Source organism: Anser cygnoides, chromosome Z, assembly GCF_040182565.1.
Source record: "Anser cygnoides isolate HZ-2024a breed goose chromosome Z, Taihu_goose_T2T_genome, whole genome shotgun sequence".
NCBI lineage: Eukaryota > Metazoa > Chordata > Aves > Anseriformes > Anatidae > Anser > Anser cygnoides.
Window position 1 is genome coordinate 45,571,611 of NC_089912.1, and position 19,051 is coordinate 45,590,661.

Here is a 19,051-nt window from a genome sequence, read left to right on the forward strand (position 1 = left end):
TGCAAAGATGAGGTTAGTCTACCATGCAATTAACAAAGTTTGTCTATGATAACTCTTAGACACCAGTTAGAAGGAAACCTGAGCTGCTGCTGGTTGTTTTCAAAGTATTCCTATTGCAAGGTCCAGTTTTCCCTTTTGAGACTTACTTACATTGTTTTGTGATTTTATCCAATTAGTTGTTCACTTTTTAAGTGCTACTTTAATTAGTATCCTTTAATCCAGGCATTTATATTGTAGAGTAAGAGTGTACTAAACAGTGTGCCCCGGGAAGATGTTTGAACCTGGGATATTTTTCATTGCACCAGTATTTGGGGTCATTAAACCTGTCAAACTTGTTTGGGCCAGCAAGAAGGTTTCTCTGAGTCTACTCCTTTTAAGGAGCGTAGCTACTGTGAGTTACTGAGCAATGAAATGCACAAAGTACACAGAGTGCCAAAGAAAATAAAGAAGTCAGCTGGACTGAAATTTTATCACTGTGTAAAATAACAAAACAAACAGAAATGAAACCACCCACCTAAAGAAAAAGCCACACATGATTGTTAGTGCAAAATTTAGTTTATTTTAATCTCCTGGTTTTGATATATGTATAACATTTGGAGTCTGTTTCTCGTTGAATCTCTGTATCTAACATAGCTGTTTACTCCCAAGAAAAGTGGATATAAAACACTACCAAATAAAAATTGCTTATCCATTTTTCACAGGTTAAAATGACCATGCTCTGTGAAGGTCCAGAACCACAGATTTCCCAATTCTCATTCTTAGTAGGTAGGAATATTAGTAATAGTTAAGTAAGAAACGTACACATAAAAAAGGAGTAAAACTGAAATGTTGTTGGTATCAGACATTGAGCCTTGAAGTTCTCTCTCGATATTATTACACAAAATGCCACTTTCAGCCCTGGAAAAAAAAATCTTTTAAAAATAGCATAACTGAAGTTACCTCCCTCATCGAACCAACATCAATGCATTTCTGCTCACGTTTTTTCTAATGCAAAATCGGCCTCCACTTCTATACTCATTACCTTTTTTTTATTCAGCCAACTTTTTTTACGTAGGGCACATAATAAAGCACAATCTTGTGAAACATCTAGAAATTCACTCGACTGCAGCTGTTCTCCAGGTTCCTACCTCCACCCAAAACCACAATATCCAGTCTTCTCCTGGTTGTTTCAGAGCACTATTTCTTGGCCTTTTTAGTTGGTACCCTCCTGATTTGAAGCTGATGTTCACTCTAAGGAAGCATAACAAAAGTGAAAACCTCATCAGCAGAAAAGAGCAGTATATGATTTTGTATGCCTTTGAAGAATAACAATGTGGAAGCAAAAGGAAGAGGGAAGTACAGATCCTTGTATCTGTTTTATGATGGTTTTTACAAGATATTGAAAATGACTTCTAACTGTCCTTTGTGAGGTCAAACATAACTACAACCCCACTTTAAGAAAAATAAGTAATTTAAAGCATCCCACTGCACGCAAACTTATCTTTATCTGTAAAACATGCAAGGTGATAAGATGTTGGGGCTGATGTAGTTTTATATCATACCAGATTTTTAAAAAAATTTCAGTTTACCCTTAGCAAAACATGCACTTTGTATAGCTGAGGGCAGAGTTTTCATCACTGATGGTTACTGTAACCAACTCAGAACTGAAACCTGGTTCTGAAGTCTTGCCTGCTCTCTCGAGCTTTTTCACAGTTCTTAGGAGTTAAGATTGACTAGGGCATGCCTAGTCAACAGCAAATCCAAGAGCTAATGGGAAGTGTTGTTGGATACTACTGCTAGGTGTACCAAATATCACTGTTGTACCGTTCTGCACAGCCTCTTTAAGTGTAACCCATAATAAGGCCTAGTGGCTGCTATGGACGTGACATGTTTTTTGGTGCTTGTATTTCTCTTCAACTGCATTGAGAGATATAACATCATTTTGGGTAAACAAAGCCCTCAGGATCTCAGCAGAAATTTTCAATAGCTATATTATAGTCTGCACAGATCTATTACTCAGCTACAGGATAATCCAAGGGTAAGCAGTGCAAGTTTATCAAAAAAGCAACAAGCTGGCTGAAAAAATGACACTGGTGGTTGGAAGAAAGCTTACGTATATTGCGTAAATGCTAGTTCCAGGAATAAATTGCCTAAAGGATTTCCTATAATATACTAATTTGTTCTTAGACAAAGTAAGTGAAATACAGCGTAATACGTTGGAAAGAGTTCTTCAGCCTGTTAAAATAATTCGCAAGGAAGTCCACCATCACTGAGAAATTGTCTAGATGACGATATGGCATGAAAAAACCCTCAGCTAGGAGCCAAGCCCTACTACCCATAAGTGACAGAAATCTGTGTAGCTTCCTTTTTCTTCCCTCCTACTTTGGCTGTTGCATCAAGGTGCTTTTTTGTTGTTGTTGAAGAACCACTGGTGAGGAAATCGGGACCCTTGTTTTTCGAAAAAGGGATTTTTATTGACGCTTCTTAAGAAGCAAGCTGTATGTGCTTCATGGAACCAAGTAGAAAAAACTCATCTGGTACAATCCTGAAAGCTCTTCTGTAGCTTATTTTTGTTTCAGAAATGGCAATAGGGGTAAGAGATAGATTAAGGCTAAATTTGGATTACACACTTTGAACTTTTTCCTTGGTGAGCCAACCGTAATGTGGGAACAGAGATATGATCTGAATTATCAAAATTGTTAGGGCAATGGGAATTGTACTGCTGTGTACACTTTTCTGTAGTTCACCAGAAAAAAAAAAACTAATTCTGACACTTATCTCTAACTGTATGTACTGGTCATCAAATACTATTAGACTAGGCAAATATTTACCTGCATTAGTAATGAATAACATTATTCAGAGAATGGCCATATTTATATGAAACTCCACTATCAGCAGACTCAGAGGACCCTGACGCCCTCAAAACCTGCCCACATTCTCTCTTATGTCAGGAGGGTACCCTAAGGAGTTAGCAGCAACAGAACGCCATTAAAAATACATAGCTTTCAAATTTTGAAGCAACTCCCTTATAACTGTTTACTCCCGCATATCTAACTGGTGAAGGTGGAGATGGTTGTCTTTTATGGACCTAGACATACTAAGCTTTGTTTTAAAAAGTATTTTACATTCAAAATATGCATATGCACGACTGCCTATGGTGAAGAAATCAACAAATCAGCCAGTTATGTTTGTTTAAAAAAATATTTGCTTATCTTTCCATTTTTTTCCTAGTGGTTTCACCTATCACTGTTGCACAAACTTTGAGTCAGAACCTTGTTGCTTGTTATTAGATTCATTTAAAACTCTGCAAGTTCAAAAGTTCAAGTATCATTGCAGGGTTTGTGTTTGGAGTGAAACAGAAGAGAAGTGATAGGCGGATGACAGAGTAATGAATGAGAATCGAAGAAAACTTTGAAGAAATAAATTGACTAAAAAAGTGGAGAAAAAAGTATCTTCAACGTTTTATTTTTAATGTCTACACAATGTAGTTATAAACCGTAGTGTCCGGCTCCTGTGCAGTACTGTTTCTCCCCCACCAGCCCCTTCCCCCTCCAGCTCCCACCACACCTGCCAAACAAACCAAAGGTAATTTCCACCCGCAAGACGCCCGAAAACAGATGTAACAGCCACGAGCAGTTTCAGGCAGCCCGTCAGGGGAGTTGAAGGCTCGCCAGCACCACTCTCACGGCTCTTCCCCAACTCCAAGCCGAGCCTTCAGCCCCCGGGGCACCGACCCCTCACCGAGCCGCCCCGCGGCCGAGAGCAGGCCCCGTGCTCGGGGCAGGGCCGGGACGGGACACGGGACCCCGGCCCCAGCCCTGGGTTTCCAGCCCCCGGGGCCGCCCCCGGCCCGCGTCCCCCCGCCCCGTGGGCAGGAGGCGGCCCCCACCTGCCGGCCGGCGGGAGGCGAGGCCGGGCCGGGCCGGGCCGGGCCGGGCCGTGGCGGGCCGGTCCGGGAGGGGACGCCCCCGGTGCAGGCCATGGCCGGGTGCTGCCTGTCGGCCGAGGAGAAGGAGTCGCAGCGCATCAGCGCCGAGATCGAGCGGCAGCTGCGCCGGGACAAGCGGGACGCCCGCCGGGAGCTGAAGCTGCTGCTGCTGGGTGAGTGCCGGGAGGCGCCGGGCACCGGGATCCGGGCATGGTGTTGGTGGTCCTGCTGGTGCCGGTGGTGGTGCTGCACGTCTGCCTTGGACTAGGTGCGAGGGTCTGAGTGAGGTGCTTGGGGCAAGCGGGTAAATGCCCTGGGTTTCGCGGTGGGTATTTATGCGGACTGAGGTCTGTCCGTCACGGCGTGGCGGCGGCGGAGTTAGCTCACCTTTCTGCAGGTGCCTCCGAGGTGCGCGAGGCGCCTGTTATCCCAGTGAACTCCCCTGCAGCCTCACCCCCTTGTGCAAGGCAGGTGTTACCTTGCGCACTCGTGTCAGGCTTCCTCCTCCGTTTGGTCCTGCGGCACCCCACGCTGTTCTCCTGTGTCAGTCTGCTGTTCAACCGGGAACACCGATGGGGGATTCGTTTTGATAAGGGATTTTTGAAAAACCTCGGACTAACAAAAAATACCCCCACAAACAAACAAAAGAACTTGCATCAGCACTCTATTTGTATTTATTGCTGTTGAAATCGTTGTAAAACACGCTTTCTCCAGCTATGAGCATCAGTGTACAGCTATGAATGTTACATGTTGTGCACAGCAATTGAAAGAACTTTTTTATTCATCAGGTTGTCCACTTGAAAGTAAAGCGAAATATACAAATAATACTTACTTGTGATTTGGGGACAAGCATAATTTTTTAGGTCTTTGAACAAGAAATGTCAGGTTCTTAGTGAGATTTTAGGAGAAGTTAAAGGAAAGTATACAGAAAGACCAAACCTGGTAGGCAATGTAAAGGCAGAACCTCGTAGGCAAATCATGAGGAGCTGCTGCATCTAGGAATTGTGTTTGTATGCCTTCACAGCAGAGATGGGGTGGTATTTTTAACTGGGGGTGATGTCCTCGGGCATCTTCTGGCTGCACAGCTGTGGCCAGCATGGCCAACACTGTGAGTCGTGGTGGGGAGAGCCCATGGATGGACAGCCGTGAGGGGGCTTGGTTCTGGAGCCTGAGTTTTTCCAACCCTTGAGGTATTTCAATGAAAATAATTTTTATGGCTTCAAAAAGGAAAGATTTTGTGTAATTTAGGCCTTAGGTTTGACAGAGAAATTAGAGTGAATGCCCACGTGCCTGCTAGCTACAAAGTCAAATGAAGTTACTGGTTTGTTTTGAGGGCAAATCTGTCCTTTATAATGTTTGAGTCCAAGTTTAAACTTGTAATTGCAAAGTTATAACTTTAAAAGTCTGCAGTAAGGTTGAGTACTGTCCTATGTTCATCTGCTTGTTCTTGTTGAAATGTAGTTAGCTTCTTCTTTTAGAAAAGACTATTTGCATGTTGTAATGCAAAGACATTGAGGAAAACCTTAGATGGAGTTGTGTAGGAAAAATCTTTAAAAAAGGCTTTAAACCTGCATAAGAAGCAGAGTGCTTTCAAAGAATGAGCTTTTCAAAAGCACTCCTCGGTGACAATATTCAGGGCTCTGGGGGAAATACCAAGCCTTTTTAGAAACTACCTGTTGCAATAAACAAACTAAAACTTCCTTCTGACATTACCAATATGTAACACTGTGACAAGGCTGATTTGTTTACAATAGCAATTAAGGTATTTTCTAGAACATGGATGTAACCCTGCATGTCCAGTTATGTCAAATATACATTAGAAAGTATAATATAAAGCATGTGGTTCTATTCAATAAAAAGTAAAAAAATATCTTCTTGTCTGGTAAATTTTGTAGTACCTTTTTTCTTTTACATGTGATAAGAAAAAAAAAGGTTATTCTGGATTACTGTTCATCCAGCAATGTTTTGTCTTCTGAAAGCAGGTCTTCAAGGAATGATATGAGTGTGGCATAAACACAGCTTCTCTCCTCCCAGTAGCCGGTACTCTTAGCTCCCAACTATTTCAGTTGCAGAAGCTTCCTGAGACACGTGGAGTTCCTGAGTTTTTAGCAACCCTCCATGGTTCTTCTTCCATGAATTTACCTAGCATCTTTCAGCCAGCCACAGCATTTTGTGGCAGGGAATGTTCAGCCTACCTGTGTTTTGTGTGAGAAACCTCTTCCATTTCTTTTTGGTTTTGGTTTGGCCTCTTCCTTTTATTTAAAAACTCCTAACATAGTTTTTAAAGAGGGAGAAGACTGTCAGTGCCTATTCACTCTTCCCTATGTGTCTTCCAGTCTTACAGGCATTTTATATCCCTCCTCAGTCATCTGTTTTCCAAGCCGAAGCAAATAAATTATTATATTTTTTTTTCTTCACTGTGCTTGCATGGCAGTTGTGTGCTAATGAAGAGGGATGTAATACATTTTCAAATCTTGATTACTCTTGAGAAATATACTGGGTAATGGATTTTTTATTTTTAATTTCATTTTGTTTAAAACATTGGTTTTCATTATTACCCCTGAATGCCTGTTTCTGACTTTCTCCCACTCCCCTCCGCAGTCAAATACACCAAGTTTCCCATCTTGAGTGACAGATCAGACTTTGGAAGGAGCTCATTTTGTTCTGTACCGCTGAGACCTCTTGGAGAATAGACACCCTTGCGGGTGACATTTCAGGTTCCTAAAATAAGCCTTAGTACCACAGGTACATGACAAAGCTTTGCTGGCTGTGTCAGGTCAGGGTGTGAAAAATTGGTGCTCCCTGACATGACAGTAATAGAAGCACTTCTGTTAATAAAGAGACCCCATTAAAAACTCTTAATTAAGAGGATTTGGTGCTGGAGGAAGTAGGCATATCTTTTTTAAGAAAACAACTTTAAAGTCTGAGAGGACAACTGTTGTATTCTTGTCCAGGAATATTGTTAAAGTACATGGTAGTTTATAAAAGTAACACTTAAATTGTGATTGTGAATTAAACTTCAGAGTAAAACCTCTAAGCGTGGGGAAGATAATGCTGCTTGTGACTGTACATAATCATAATTATAACTTATAACCAGTGGAGTTTAGTGCAGGTGGTCCTTCTGAAGGCTCAGTGGGGATTTTCTCAATTGGATTTTGCTCAAGTGGATTTTCTTCCAGTGTGCATCATTATAATGGCCGGGTGTGGAGAGGGTCATACTTGGCAGGCAGAGTCACTGCTCCTTGATAGTTCAGTATTCCTTGAGCAGAGAGAGATGCGTCTGGGAGCTGTAATCCACAGCAGTTTTAACAACTGGTGTAAAGACGGTAGACTGGCAGTACTCTGACTTCTGACTGGAAGTAGGAAACCTCAAAACAGACAATGCCGTGACAGATCTCACTGGAAGAACGCTGCACCTTTGAGAGACATGCTGTTGTGGACCTTAATGTTCGTTTAAGCATCTGGAAAGGTTTACATTGATGGTATCATTTGGGTGAACCACTCGGTTTGGTTTTGTTTTGTCTTATATAAGGTCATTCTTTGGCAATGAGAGAGAACAGAAAATCAGGCTTTAATGAAAGCTCTAGAGGATCTGTCATTGCTGTTGTGCAGGGGACACTGTGGTCACTTAAGAATTTTCCCATTTAAAACGTAAGGGTTAACAGAACCATTCATTTTGGAGCTTCGGAGGTAGTAAAGGACCAGCACTGATTCTTGCATTTCTTGGAGAAGTGTCCGAGACACGTACAGAGAGAACAGGTGTTGACTGACTTCTAATTACTTCGTGACATTCACTGCAGTAGCAAGAAATACCCTGTGGCGTTTAGTTTTCCCAAATGAAGTCATTACATTTCTATGGGAAGCACAGTTTTGTCTTTCTGAGAATAGGAGAATTCTAGCTGTGTCAGTGGGGTTAATTTTTTTCTTGGCACTGGTCAGGCTGACACTCATAGATGTGTTAAAATATGACAATTTTTGAGTGCTAGTGTAGGAATAAGAAGCATCTCCATGCTGAAACTGATTTGAATTTGTGTGAGACAGAAAGTTATGCAGGAAGGAAATATATACATATCAGTCTAGTGGAGATAGAGTCCATCTTACCAAGTCCTTAGCAGATCTGTCCATGTTCTTGTTAATAAAAATCATTAGTTTGCATAAATTACTCTGATTTAAACATATTCTCCTCTGGATAATATAAGAGGCAAGATCGAGCATCTGGAATGTATAGGATTTTTTGTCAATAAACTAATGGCTTTGCCTGCTAACTTGTCAGTTTTCCACTATAGCTCTCTCTGGTTGCAACTACCAGAAACTCTTTGCTCTTCTGTTTGGAATATGTTTTTTGTGTATGATTTTTATTCCTGTCGGTAGCCAGGCCTGTCTGTGGTGAATGAAAGGCCAGTGAAAACCTTAAGGGCTGAGACAGAATCTGAGTAAATCAGCGGGAGTGACTTTACCAGACCCTATGCGGGTGTTGAAGGGTGCAGTCAGGGCATCTTTGTGCAACTCAGTATTTCATTGCAAACATATACATGAGAAAAACTGCTGCTGAGCCTCAGCTCCTCACTGACAATAATGGCGCTTGTTTTTCCTTCCTGGGATAAGTACCCTGGAGTGAACGTACCCTGTGTCATGAGATCATATCTGATAATGATTGCTTGCTCCTCTGCAGCCCTCCTCCTCCAAGTTGTCTGTGCCTGCCCTTTTCAGACATATTTGCGGTACCTGTGGCAGCTTCTGTGAACAAATACCTGGTGAATTTGTTCTTTTTATTTTCTAGCTTTTGAAAGCTAGTAACAAGAAAAAATAGTGTGAAACTAGTCTACGTTGTATAGGTGTAACAGGAGGATGCTGTCTCAGTTTGAAGAATTGTATTTTTTACATGAATGTGGTTAATTCTTCTTCATTTTATTTTAGTGGTTTGCTAACATGCTTCTCACAACTGACTCTCTAGAGAAAGCTGATGCCATGCACAAGTGCTTGTTATGCCTTGAAATTCTGATTGTGTACTACAGTTTCTGAGAATCAACAAGACAATCCATTTCTTCAGAAGCTAATCTGTACAAATACTGAAAAAATCAATTTCAGTTCAATTAGTCTCATGCTTCATCATTATGGGCAGTTGTAGAATATTTACAGACTGTTTGGATCATGTATGGCTGATTTGCATTGTGAAGCATGAAGTCCAGTGACCATGGGAGGACGTCTAAGAACAGTTCTGTCAGTATACAAATGTATCTTCCTTCTTACCTATTTCTGAATTTCACTGGGTATTAGTTGAAAGTGTCAGTTATTTTCCAATTCTAGTATGCTCTAAGCTTCATTTGGGGGGCATGTAATTGTCATTTCTAGTTAACGCTAATACTATCAAAACATTTATTTATTTATTTTAATGCTCAAAGGCACAACAGTTACTAGACAAATAGAAATGGTTGTTGTTTTAAGACAAAACAAGCACAGTATTTTTAGGAGGAAAAGGATCCCGGGATTTTGTTTCCTTTCAATTAATTAAATTATTTATTTATTTATTTTTGAATCACCTGGTTTACAAAACCCTTCCAGTAGGTTGGAAGGAGGTAGATGAGGAATGAGGAGAAGAAGACATGATCTGTTGAGAATGTTTGTTACTTGTATGGTCCCAAAATGGTAATCAATACTGAAAGGAGTAAAGTGGCATGCCACCAATTTTTCCATAAAGTCTTACTTTATGGAAAGTATAAATGTCTAAATGTCTTACTGTTAATCATTTTGGATTTTTGGTGCTCCATCATTTTCTGAGATATCTAGTATTCATTCTTCATGTTGCTTGAAGAAAGCAACAAAACAGAGTAAAGGAGAAAATGCAATTTTTTTTTCTGTGTCTGCTATCAGAGAGGAAAATAATTTAATATTTTTCTCACTTTGATCCACCTGGTCTTGTTTCTAAAGGAAGTAGTAATAATAGGCAAGGCAAAATTAGGATTTTCTGAAATTATATGGTTTTATTTAAGAGGGAGTTTAGTAAGTAGTATAATGTAATCATACTTACTCTTCTGAAAGAGAAAGAAAAAATGATGAAATGAACGACTAATTTTTATGACAATGCTAATAATTCTCCTAACTGCTAAGTGATTTTTGGTAGGATTGCCTTCTGATACCTTTTTTTACAGTATTTGGTTATTTGTTCTTTGTATAATTTACTTTGTTTGCCTGATGTTAGTAACAGTAGAAAGAGGTAAATAAGTAGTATATCTCTCTGCTTTGAAACTGAAATACAGTGGCTAGCTTAAAATAAATTCTCAAGAATCCACAGCTCCTCTCTTTTATAGGAGCATGGTGAGCGAAGGACTGGGTGCTGAGCGAAGGGAAATGAACATGGGAGCTGATATGTTGTGGCAGTACCAAGGAATTACAACCTCAAAAGGAAGCATGACTCTTGGTTGAATTACTGTCTGAGCAGCAGTGGCTGTGTAAACTAAGCAATAATAGTTTTGTCTGCACAAAGGAAACCCAATAGTGCATGCTTTCATTTTATCACATTCACTGTGATGCGTACAACTTTCATTTCATGCGCCATACTTTCAGTACCATTAATGCACAAAACCTTCCCAAGTGAATGGAAGATTTGTTCAAACATGTTAATAAATGGTCATATGATATCACAGTCCCATTTTTACCCATACAGTTTAACTAGGTCTCATAGATTGATGATCTGCTTTTTTTTTTTTTAACTATCTATGAAATATTTATAAATATATCTAGCTGACTAGCATCCGTTTCACCTCCAGAATAAGCTAGTGCTAATGAAAACACCTAATGAAGGCAAGGACTGTTGTGTGTTATTCCTTTACTTTCTTTTCATGGTGTAAGGGTGGCTATACTACATCTTTATCCATCTGTAGCTACAATTGAATGCAGTTTTCTGTCAAAAAGTATTTAGCAAAGTCAGCTGCATATCACCAAGTCACTTTTTTTCACTAAATAAAGAGAAAAGCTCTCCAAGTGTTTCATGTTGATGTTATGTTTAGGAAGTGCTGATATATTTCAGGTTAGTTTCTACTTGAGTATGAGAATCATACAAAGCCATTAATAATTTTGTTCCTTTTTGATTTTTAAGAGCACACGATCAAACTGAACAAATAAATGCTTCATAAAGAGCATTCCAGTTGGAAAGAATAAACATAAAAATGAAAATATTGTCCTGGAAAATAGTTTTGCTCTAGGTTATGCAGTGAAGTATTAAATATAAACTTTGGTTATATTTTCCCTTTTACTCTTTAAGAGGGTGTTGTTTTTTTTTTTTTTTCTTGTTTGTTTGTTTGTTTTGTCTGTAAATCAATTCCAGGTCCAATGATCTCCTCTGCCAAGGAAAGCAAGTTTTCTGTTTGTTTATTTGTTTGTTTTATGAGTAGCATTATACAAGTTGTTGGTTCACTAACTGCTTGTTTAAAATGCATCTTCAAAGTGCTTGATTGAATTTGCCATTTCCTAGTGTTGCAAATATATAAGCATTTAGTCTCTTTAATTTGGATAGTCATCTAAGCATATAGCTTCATTTGCAAACTTCAAAAGGGGATCAGAACTCTTTTTTTTTTTTTTTTTCCAAAGGATGAAGGTAAAACTTTTCTGAATGCAAGATAATCTGTTGTTTTTTCCAGAATGCTGGAAGTTTACCTTGACTGCCTTTTCTCTGGCTTCTCTTTTATTTTTATTTAGCTACTGTGTTTTTGTTGTTGGTTTTAACTTGTTTCACTACTTTAGATTGTTTTAGAGCTGTTTCAGGTAACTGCCTTTGTAAAGGACCTTTTTGGGTCACTATCACTGCAGGGGAAAATTCTGATTTTGTTGTTGTTTTTGTTATCGTTTTGGGTCAGTTACCAAATATTTCCAATTACTGTAACTTACAAAGTACTTGACCACCTCAGTGGGTACTAAGAGTTACTTACAGGCCTGTTTTGGAATTAATGATCAACTTGCTGATAAGTACTTAAGAATCCTGTTAGCACAATTGTTTATAAACATGAACACTGAAAAAGCATACTTGAAACATGATTTTAGGTGGCTGCTTGGAATGCTTCATTTTTAGCTGATAGCATGTGATGTGAAGGTTGCTATTTTCAATATGCTAAAAATAAAGTTAAAATTTGATTCAAGTAAATAAAATCTGATTATAAAATTAAAATCTGATTACAATAAAATTCATAGGAAAACTGAGGAAATAAATTACTGGTAAGTAACAGGTACCTACGAATCTGTTTCACCCAAGTACTTCCCTATTTTCAGTCAGCAAGTTGATATAGCCTGTGATTTAAATGGCTGCGAAAAAAAGATTTTGATTTCCTTGCTTTGCAGATAGAAAGAAAAAAAAAATCCTATTGATAACTTTTATCATTGAAATTTCCATTCTCATCTTCTTTAGGTTGTTTATTTTAAACTTTGTGTTATGCAGCCTGTCTTGTATCCTAGTGCTTTCTTTACTACTGTGCTTGGCTTCAACTCTGTTGTATGTATAAAATGCTGTGTAAATGTAGGTGAAAATTTTGCAGACACAACTTTATTTGCAGTATTTCTTGAATGAATAAGGTAACTTTTCAGTATGCCTAGCTGAGTGTTGTTTTTTACCCTTGCCCTTTTCTGCTTCTCAGATACATTGCTTGACGTTTGACTATTGAGTAGACCTCTTTATATTTCTTTTTGAAATTGGGACAGTAATTTTTGACTGACATACTATGAATTATGAAGCCTTCCACACTATGTATAATGAAGCCTTCCACTTCCACTGTAAATCTGTCTGAAATGCCAGTGCTAACAGTACTGTAAGATATAGTTGAAAAATGAAAGTGACGACATATAGCAGCCTGTTATGAAAAAGCTGTGAAATCTGAGTTAATTTAGATTATAATCATAGAAAGATATTACAATTTATTGGGCATCCAAATTTCCACTCCTGTGTAGTTAACCCAGAGTGAAAATTACAGCCTACAAAATTTTGAAATAATTTCTTCATCACTTCTATTTGAAAATTTTTCACTGATTTATGGATTGAAAACACGGCACAGATGGGGAGCATTTTCCACTGGAAACTTACAAACTTGAAGTAAGTATTATGGGAAACAGTGTGAAAAAATATTAAATGGTAAAAAGATAATTTATGCAGTTTTGTTTCAGTCTGTGTTTAGCACAGCAATGTTCACGTTTCAGATATGTTAAAGCTACTTTTTTTTTTAATATATATATATTTATTTTTGTCCAAAAAAGGAAAAAGGAACAGGATTTAATACTGTGTTTAGTATCTAGTTTCTCCTAAGTTTTGTCTTAGGAAAAGTAAATTTGAGGCCTCTCAAACTCAAGTACATATTAGACATGTGTGCTCTTAAAAATCAAAACATAAAAAACAACTTCAGCAGCTGTAATTTTGCTGCTGTTTTTGCCAATGTGCTTTTAAAAAGTGACCTTTTCCAGCTGACTGAATAGTCACTATTTTGTATGTCTTCAAACATTAACATTCTTCGAGTATACTTATCACATGAAGTAACACTGGGATGACTAACTTTCTCTAGATAGCATTTTGTACTGTAAATAGGAAAATAATTTGTGCTTGGAAATAATTTGCAACATTTTTTTTTCTTGGTGACTGGAGAAAATGGGCTTTGCTGTCTGAATGTAGTATCTTCTGCAGGTAGTAGTGGTGACCATAATATATATATATATGTGTGTGTATATACATATATGTGTGTGTATATATATATATATGTAATTAAACTCAAATTCAATTATTTAAAATATATTTACATTGGTCCTATTTACCTTTGAATTTTATTGGCCCAAGCCTCTAGTTATAAAAAAAAGTTGTAAAAGGAGTTAAGTTCTGTGGCTTCAGTGGGAATGAGTTTCTACTACGTGGAAACACATTCTGTGTTTTTCATTTAATTAGAGACAAAAATTGTGTGAATGATGATGGGGACGATTATATGTCTATCACATTGCATATTCACGCACTTCCAGGCTTTTCAGCTCTTTCTGTGGACAGTGTACTCAGCATGCAATGCTGGGTTCTCTCTTGAAGTGTATCCTTTCCATATGGTTAGGTTTACAAAATGTTTTCTATAAGAGTAGTTCAGGTAAGGATACCTTTCCAAAACCTCTGTGCTCAGTAACACTGTTGTTCCTTATGAATATCTCCTCTCCATTGTGGAATTTTAATGTGATGTTGTTACGAAGTTGAAGTGGGCTTAGAAAAGTCTTTTTCAAGACAGTATTCCAACTTTCTAAGAGAAAATTGAGTCTGTTTGTAATGACTATTAAATAGGAGTTAGTTAAGCTAAATTAAACTTCAGGAACAGAATGAGCTATTTAATCATTGAAGTTCTTTTGTATTCTTCAGTAATAATATTCCTCAGTACCAAAACAATCATTTCTGCTATGGAAGTATTAGGTTACTGGTGAGACTTTTTATAATTTCTGTGTTGAGCTAGAGCTGAACTAGCTTATTGGATGTAAAGGTTACCTTCTTTTATTACTACAAGCTGAACGTAGTCCACAGAGGAAGCAACTCTTGGAAAATAAGATTTAAATAAAAAGGAAGGATGGCTTTCCAGATGTATTACATACCTGTAATGTGTTGTGGTTCCACTATTATTCAGATGTGACTGTTTTCCCTACTGCTTGTGTTTATGCCCATCTTTTGCTGAAAAGCATTAGAACTTCATGCAGAGTATTCTTGAAGTATCTGTCTTTAGCCACTGGTTTGGAATTACATGAAATATTAACTGAAAAAATAAATACTTCAAGTAAGTGAAAATCTGTGACAAAAAAAAAATAGTTTTTTTTTTTTCTAAGTTACAAGTAAATACTTTTTGGACTCAGATATTTCCGAGGTAATTGTGCCAAATATTTATCCACAATCATAAATATATTTTAAAAAGCAAATAAGTTCCCAGCCTGATATGTTCTCTTTGACAGGAAAGGCCAAACAATTCGTTTTAGCCCTTAGGACATATCCGTTTCACAATTCCTAGCTTTGTGTTTGAAATAAAAATGTGTTTCATATAAACACTTGGCATTCATTACCCAAGCAGGAAGCTTTTATGCTTAACTGCTTGTTTTATTGTTGCTTCGCAATCTTAAAGCCACGTGTCAGCTTGTGTTTTTTCCTTAGGCAGCACCTTTTGTGACACTAAGGCCTCTGCAGCAGGAGCTGACTTTCCTTACTTGGCAGACACATATAGGTCCCAACTTCCAGCTGCAAGTGTTAAATGGTGACAATATGAACCTCAAAATAAGGAGCTTGCAAACCTGGGTTTGGGAAGAGTTCCTGGCAATCCTGTAGTGCAGAGTTGCCAGACCTTGAGTCTGCATATGTATTTGAGTACTGCAGTTTTGCCTTTTTTTCAGTCACAGCTCAGAGTGAAATCTGTGTAGATGAAATCAAAGTTTATTTTGCTGGAAGTTTTCACTGGTTATTAAACTCAAAAGACCAGAGGCCCTGTAAAATTTTTGGACAGCAGTACATTTAGGGTTGAGACAGATACCATCCTGTCACAATATGAGGCAGACGGATTTCAAGCCTCTGTACTTGTTTTGAAGTCATTTGCTTGCCGGAAGTCCAAATAGAGGAGGTAAGCAGTTCTAACAGATGCAGAAATATATCTTCTAAATAAAGCTATCAGGCCCAGCAAAACTCAGGGGAATTTGAATATTCAAGTTATGAGAGCATTTTTGAAAATGCTATCTAAGCTCTTCAGGTGCCCCCAGGAGAACAATTAAGGTTTTTTTTTTTTTTTTTTAAAGAGAGAGAGAGAGAGAAAGAACAAAACCCAACAAAGTTATGAATCATTAAATGTATCTGGTTTTAAAGGCAGCAGTTTCTTACATAATTTTATTTCATTTTATTATAGAATAGTTTATTGTTATTGGTGGAAAGTATGCTACTTAATTTTCTTAAACTCCATGCAGCAGAACTTTCATTTTGTGAGATGTACTTATCTCTGAAAAAATAGAAACACTTAATTTTAAATTTAAAGTGTTTTTCTTTTCTTTTTTTTTTTAATGCATTGTCATGTCTTGTTTTCTTCATCTTCTTTTTCTTCTTCCTTTTTTTTTTTTTTTTTAAATAATTACAGTCTTCAGCAATGTCTAATTTAGTAATCTCTCACACTTTAAATCCTGAAGTCCTCATCGGCTAATTGTTTTTAATACTAAGATATATGAAAATTACAGATGAAGCACTGGGAAAATAAAAAATGGATCTTTTGGGGATTGCATGTTACTTGTTTTTTATTTGGCTATGTGGAGAAACAGCTGGTCCTCTGTGGCGTGTAGCCTAAACAGAGGAACCTATTTAGTATTTGCAGTCTTGTTACTGCAAATCCTGTATGTAAAGTACCTCACACTTTGAGCTTGTATTTTAAATAGAGTTACACACATTAAATACAAAACAGTATTTCTGGTGTATTGAGGATTGATAGAAGTATGATGACAACAGCGAGGGAATGATAGCATTGTGTGACACTGGCATGTTTCAATTCTTAGTTCAAATGTTACTGAATTGTAAGCTATGAAACCAGATGAGGTAGGGAGATTGTATAGTGTTACAGTTTGCATTCAACATAAAGAATATATAATCTGCTGTGGAACAAATTAGGATGCTGTTTACCTATTCCGACATTTTGGGGAAAATATTGTTCCATTCAGCTGTGCTCAGTTTAATACAACAGCCACAGGAAAGCAAATATTAACTGTTTGATGTAAGTTTATATTATCTGGGGGACGGGTCATAGAAGATAATTCTTACGATAAGCTTCTGGTCTTTTGGGGGTGAGAAGTGTTGGAACAGCTAATCCTGGAAAACATTTCCAGGCATGTGAAGGAGAAGAAAATCATCAGGAGTAGTCAGCATGGATTCACCAAGGGAAGTCATTCCCTTCTTTACCATGTGGGTGGCAGAGTATTGGTACAGGTTGCCCAGAGAGCTTGTGGAGTCTCCCAGCTTGGAGATCATCAAAAGCCTGGTCTTCAAAAACATGGTCCTGGACAGCCTGCTCTAAGTGACCCTGCTTAAGCAGGAGGGTTGGACCAGGTGACCTCAAGAGGTCCCTTTCAACCTCAACCATTCTGTGATTCTGTGTAGTGGAATACATCTATTGCTTTGACCTTTGAGTTCATGTTAATTAATAATAACTATTTTGTTTTCATTTTACAATAGTGTTTGTTTGTTTGATTGATTTTTGATTAAGCTCATGACCACAAATCCTGTTCAGTTTTTCTCCAGTTTACATTGGTATATATTACTGTATTTCAAATGGAGTTATATTATAGTATTTGTGTGTTACTGGGTACAGTAACCTTTTAAAGTTCTTTAAGGAATTCACCATAGTCTCTTTTTATATTTAAAATTTTTTGAGAAGTTCCTCAGACTTCTGAGTGCCCCTGAAAAACAGTTCCCTTTTATAATATAGCTGTATTTCTTGGCTAAGGTGTAAGTTTGCACAATGCCCTCTATCTCAGTATCAATCTCACTATTCATATGATAAATACAGGTGTTCTACAAAAGCTTTCAGCTGTTGAAATTGAGCTTAAGAGGGGTCCAGTACCAGTACCTCTTTTTTCACTCCTACGTAGGTTCCTAGCACTGAACAGTTTTACTGTTGCTTAGCTATGCCCTCCTAGATCCTGACTTTTTTTTAAGACTTGCCAATTCTTATAGGTCAGTACTTGCAGTCGCTTTTGACCTGTAGTAATTAAATAATAGTAACAGTAATCAAAAAATCTGATAATAATAGAAAGCTGTAATCCTTGGTTCAAAGCTCCACAATATGTTTAGGTGGTGTGCAGAACTGGATGTGCAAGCAGACGTGTTTTAATCCCACCAAACCTCATAAGAGGCTGTTTCCACATAGTCACCACTGTTTCCCTAGGTAGAATGCTATTCTATCTCCTGGCTCCCAGAGCTATGCAGGACTACTGGTGTTCAGATTCTTCTCTTGTCCTCTTGGAGACAGAAATAGCCTTTTAAAATGTGTTGTTTTGGCTCAACAGAGGTCTCATATGAGGTGCCCCTACTCCTAGGGAATGGATTTTAGTCACCTTCAAGATTCTCCTTATTCTCCTTGCCTCACTATCATGTTATTTTGGTCTGTGTTTTTATCCACCTGGTCACAAAATCATAGAAGGTCAGGTGGGACCTCTGGAGACTGTTGCCCAAGCCCCTGCCCAAATCAGAATCACCTAGACCTCAGGACAGCATCCAGTTGGGTTTTGCATATCCTTCAAAGACAGAGACAACCACCATGGACAGCCTGTTTGCGTGTTCAATCACCTTCACTGTTAAAGTTTTTCCTTATGTTTAAACAGAATTTCTTATATTCCAATCTATGTCTTTTGCATCTTGCATCCCTGGAAGTGTCTAGTTCCATCTCTACTCTCACCATCAGGTATTTCTGCACATGGATAAGATCTCCATTAGCCTTCTCTTCTCCAGCCTGAAAGGTCTTGATCTGGATAGGCTGGACCGATGGGCTGAGGTCAACTGCATGAAGCTCAACAAGGCCAAGTGCCAGGTCCTGCGTCTGGGGCACAACAACCCCAAGCAGCGCTACAGGCTGGGAGATGAGTGGCTGGAAAGCTGCCTGGCGGAGAAGGACCTGGGAGTACTGGTTGATAGGCAGCTGAATATGAGCCAGCAGTGTGCTCAGGTGGCCAAGAAGGCCAACAGCATCCTGGCTTGCATAAGAAGCAGTGTGGCCAGCAGGTCTAGGGAGGTGATTGTCCCCCTGTACTCGGCTCTGGTGAGGCCGCACCTCGAGTACTGTGTTCAGTTTTGGGCCCCTTGCTACAAGAAGGACATGGAGGTGCTCAAGAGAGTCCAGAGAAGGGCAACGAAGCTGGTGAGGGGTCTGGAGAACAAGTCTTACGAGGAGCGGCTGAGGGAGCTGGGGTTGTTTAGCCTCGAGAAGAGGAGGCTCAGGGGAGACCTCATCGCTCTCTATAGGTACCTTAAAGGAGGCTGTAGAGAGGTGGGGGTTGGTCTATTCTCCCACGTGCCTGGTGACAGGACGAGGGGTAATGGGCTAAAGTTGTGCCAGGAGAGGTTTAGGTTGCATGTTAGGAAGAACTTCTTTACTGAAAGGCTTGTTAGGCATTGGAATGGGCTGCCCAGGGAGGTGG

General features: G+C 38.7%; 1 protein-coding gene across 4 annotated transcripts in view; it reads left to right on the forward strand.

Annotated features, from left to right (window-relative positions):
• Nucleotides 1–3,637: 3,637 nt before the first annotated feature.
• LOC106045455 (guanine nucleotide-binding protein subunit alpha-14) overlaps nt 3,638–19,051 on the forward strand; it is a 90,127-nt gene continuing 74,713 nt past the window's right edge. Inside the window, exon 1 of one of the 4 annotated variants that reach the window (XM_013195956.3) lies at nt 3,638–4,080. In XM_013195956.3, coding sequence (XP_013051410.1) covers nt 3,960–4,080 — 121 coding nt within the window. In that variant the 5' untranslated portion in view covers nt 3,638–3,959. The remainder of the gene's footprint in view (nt 4,081–19,051) is intronic. The other 3 variants (XM_066989092.1, XM_066989093.1, XM_013195957.3) reach the window with 3 other exon arrangements.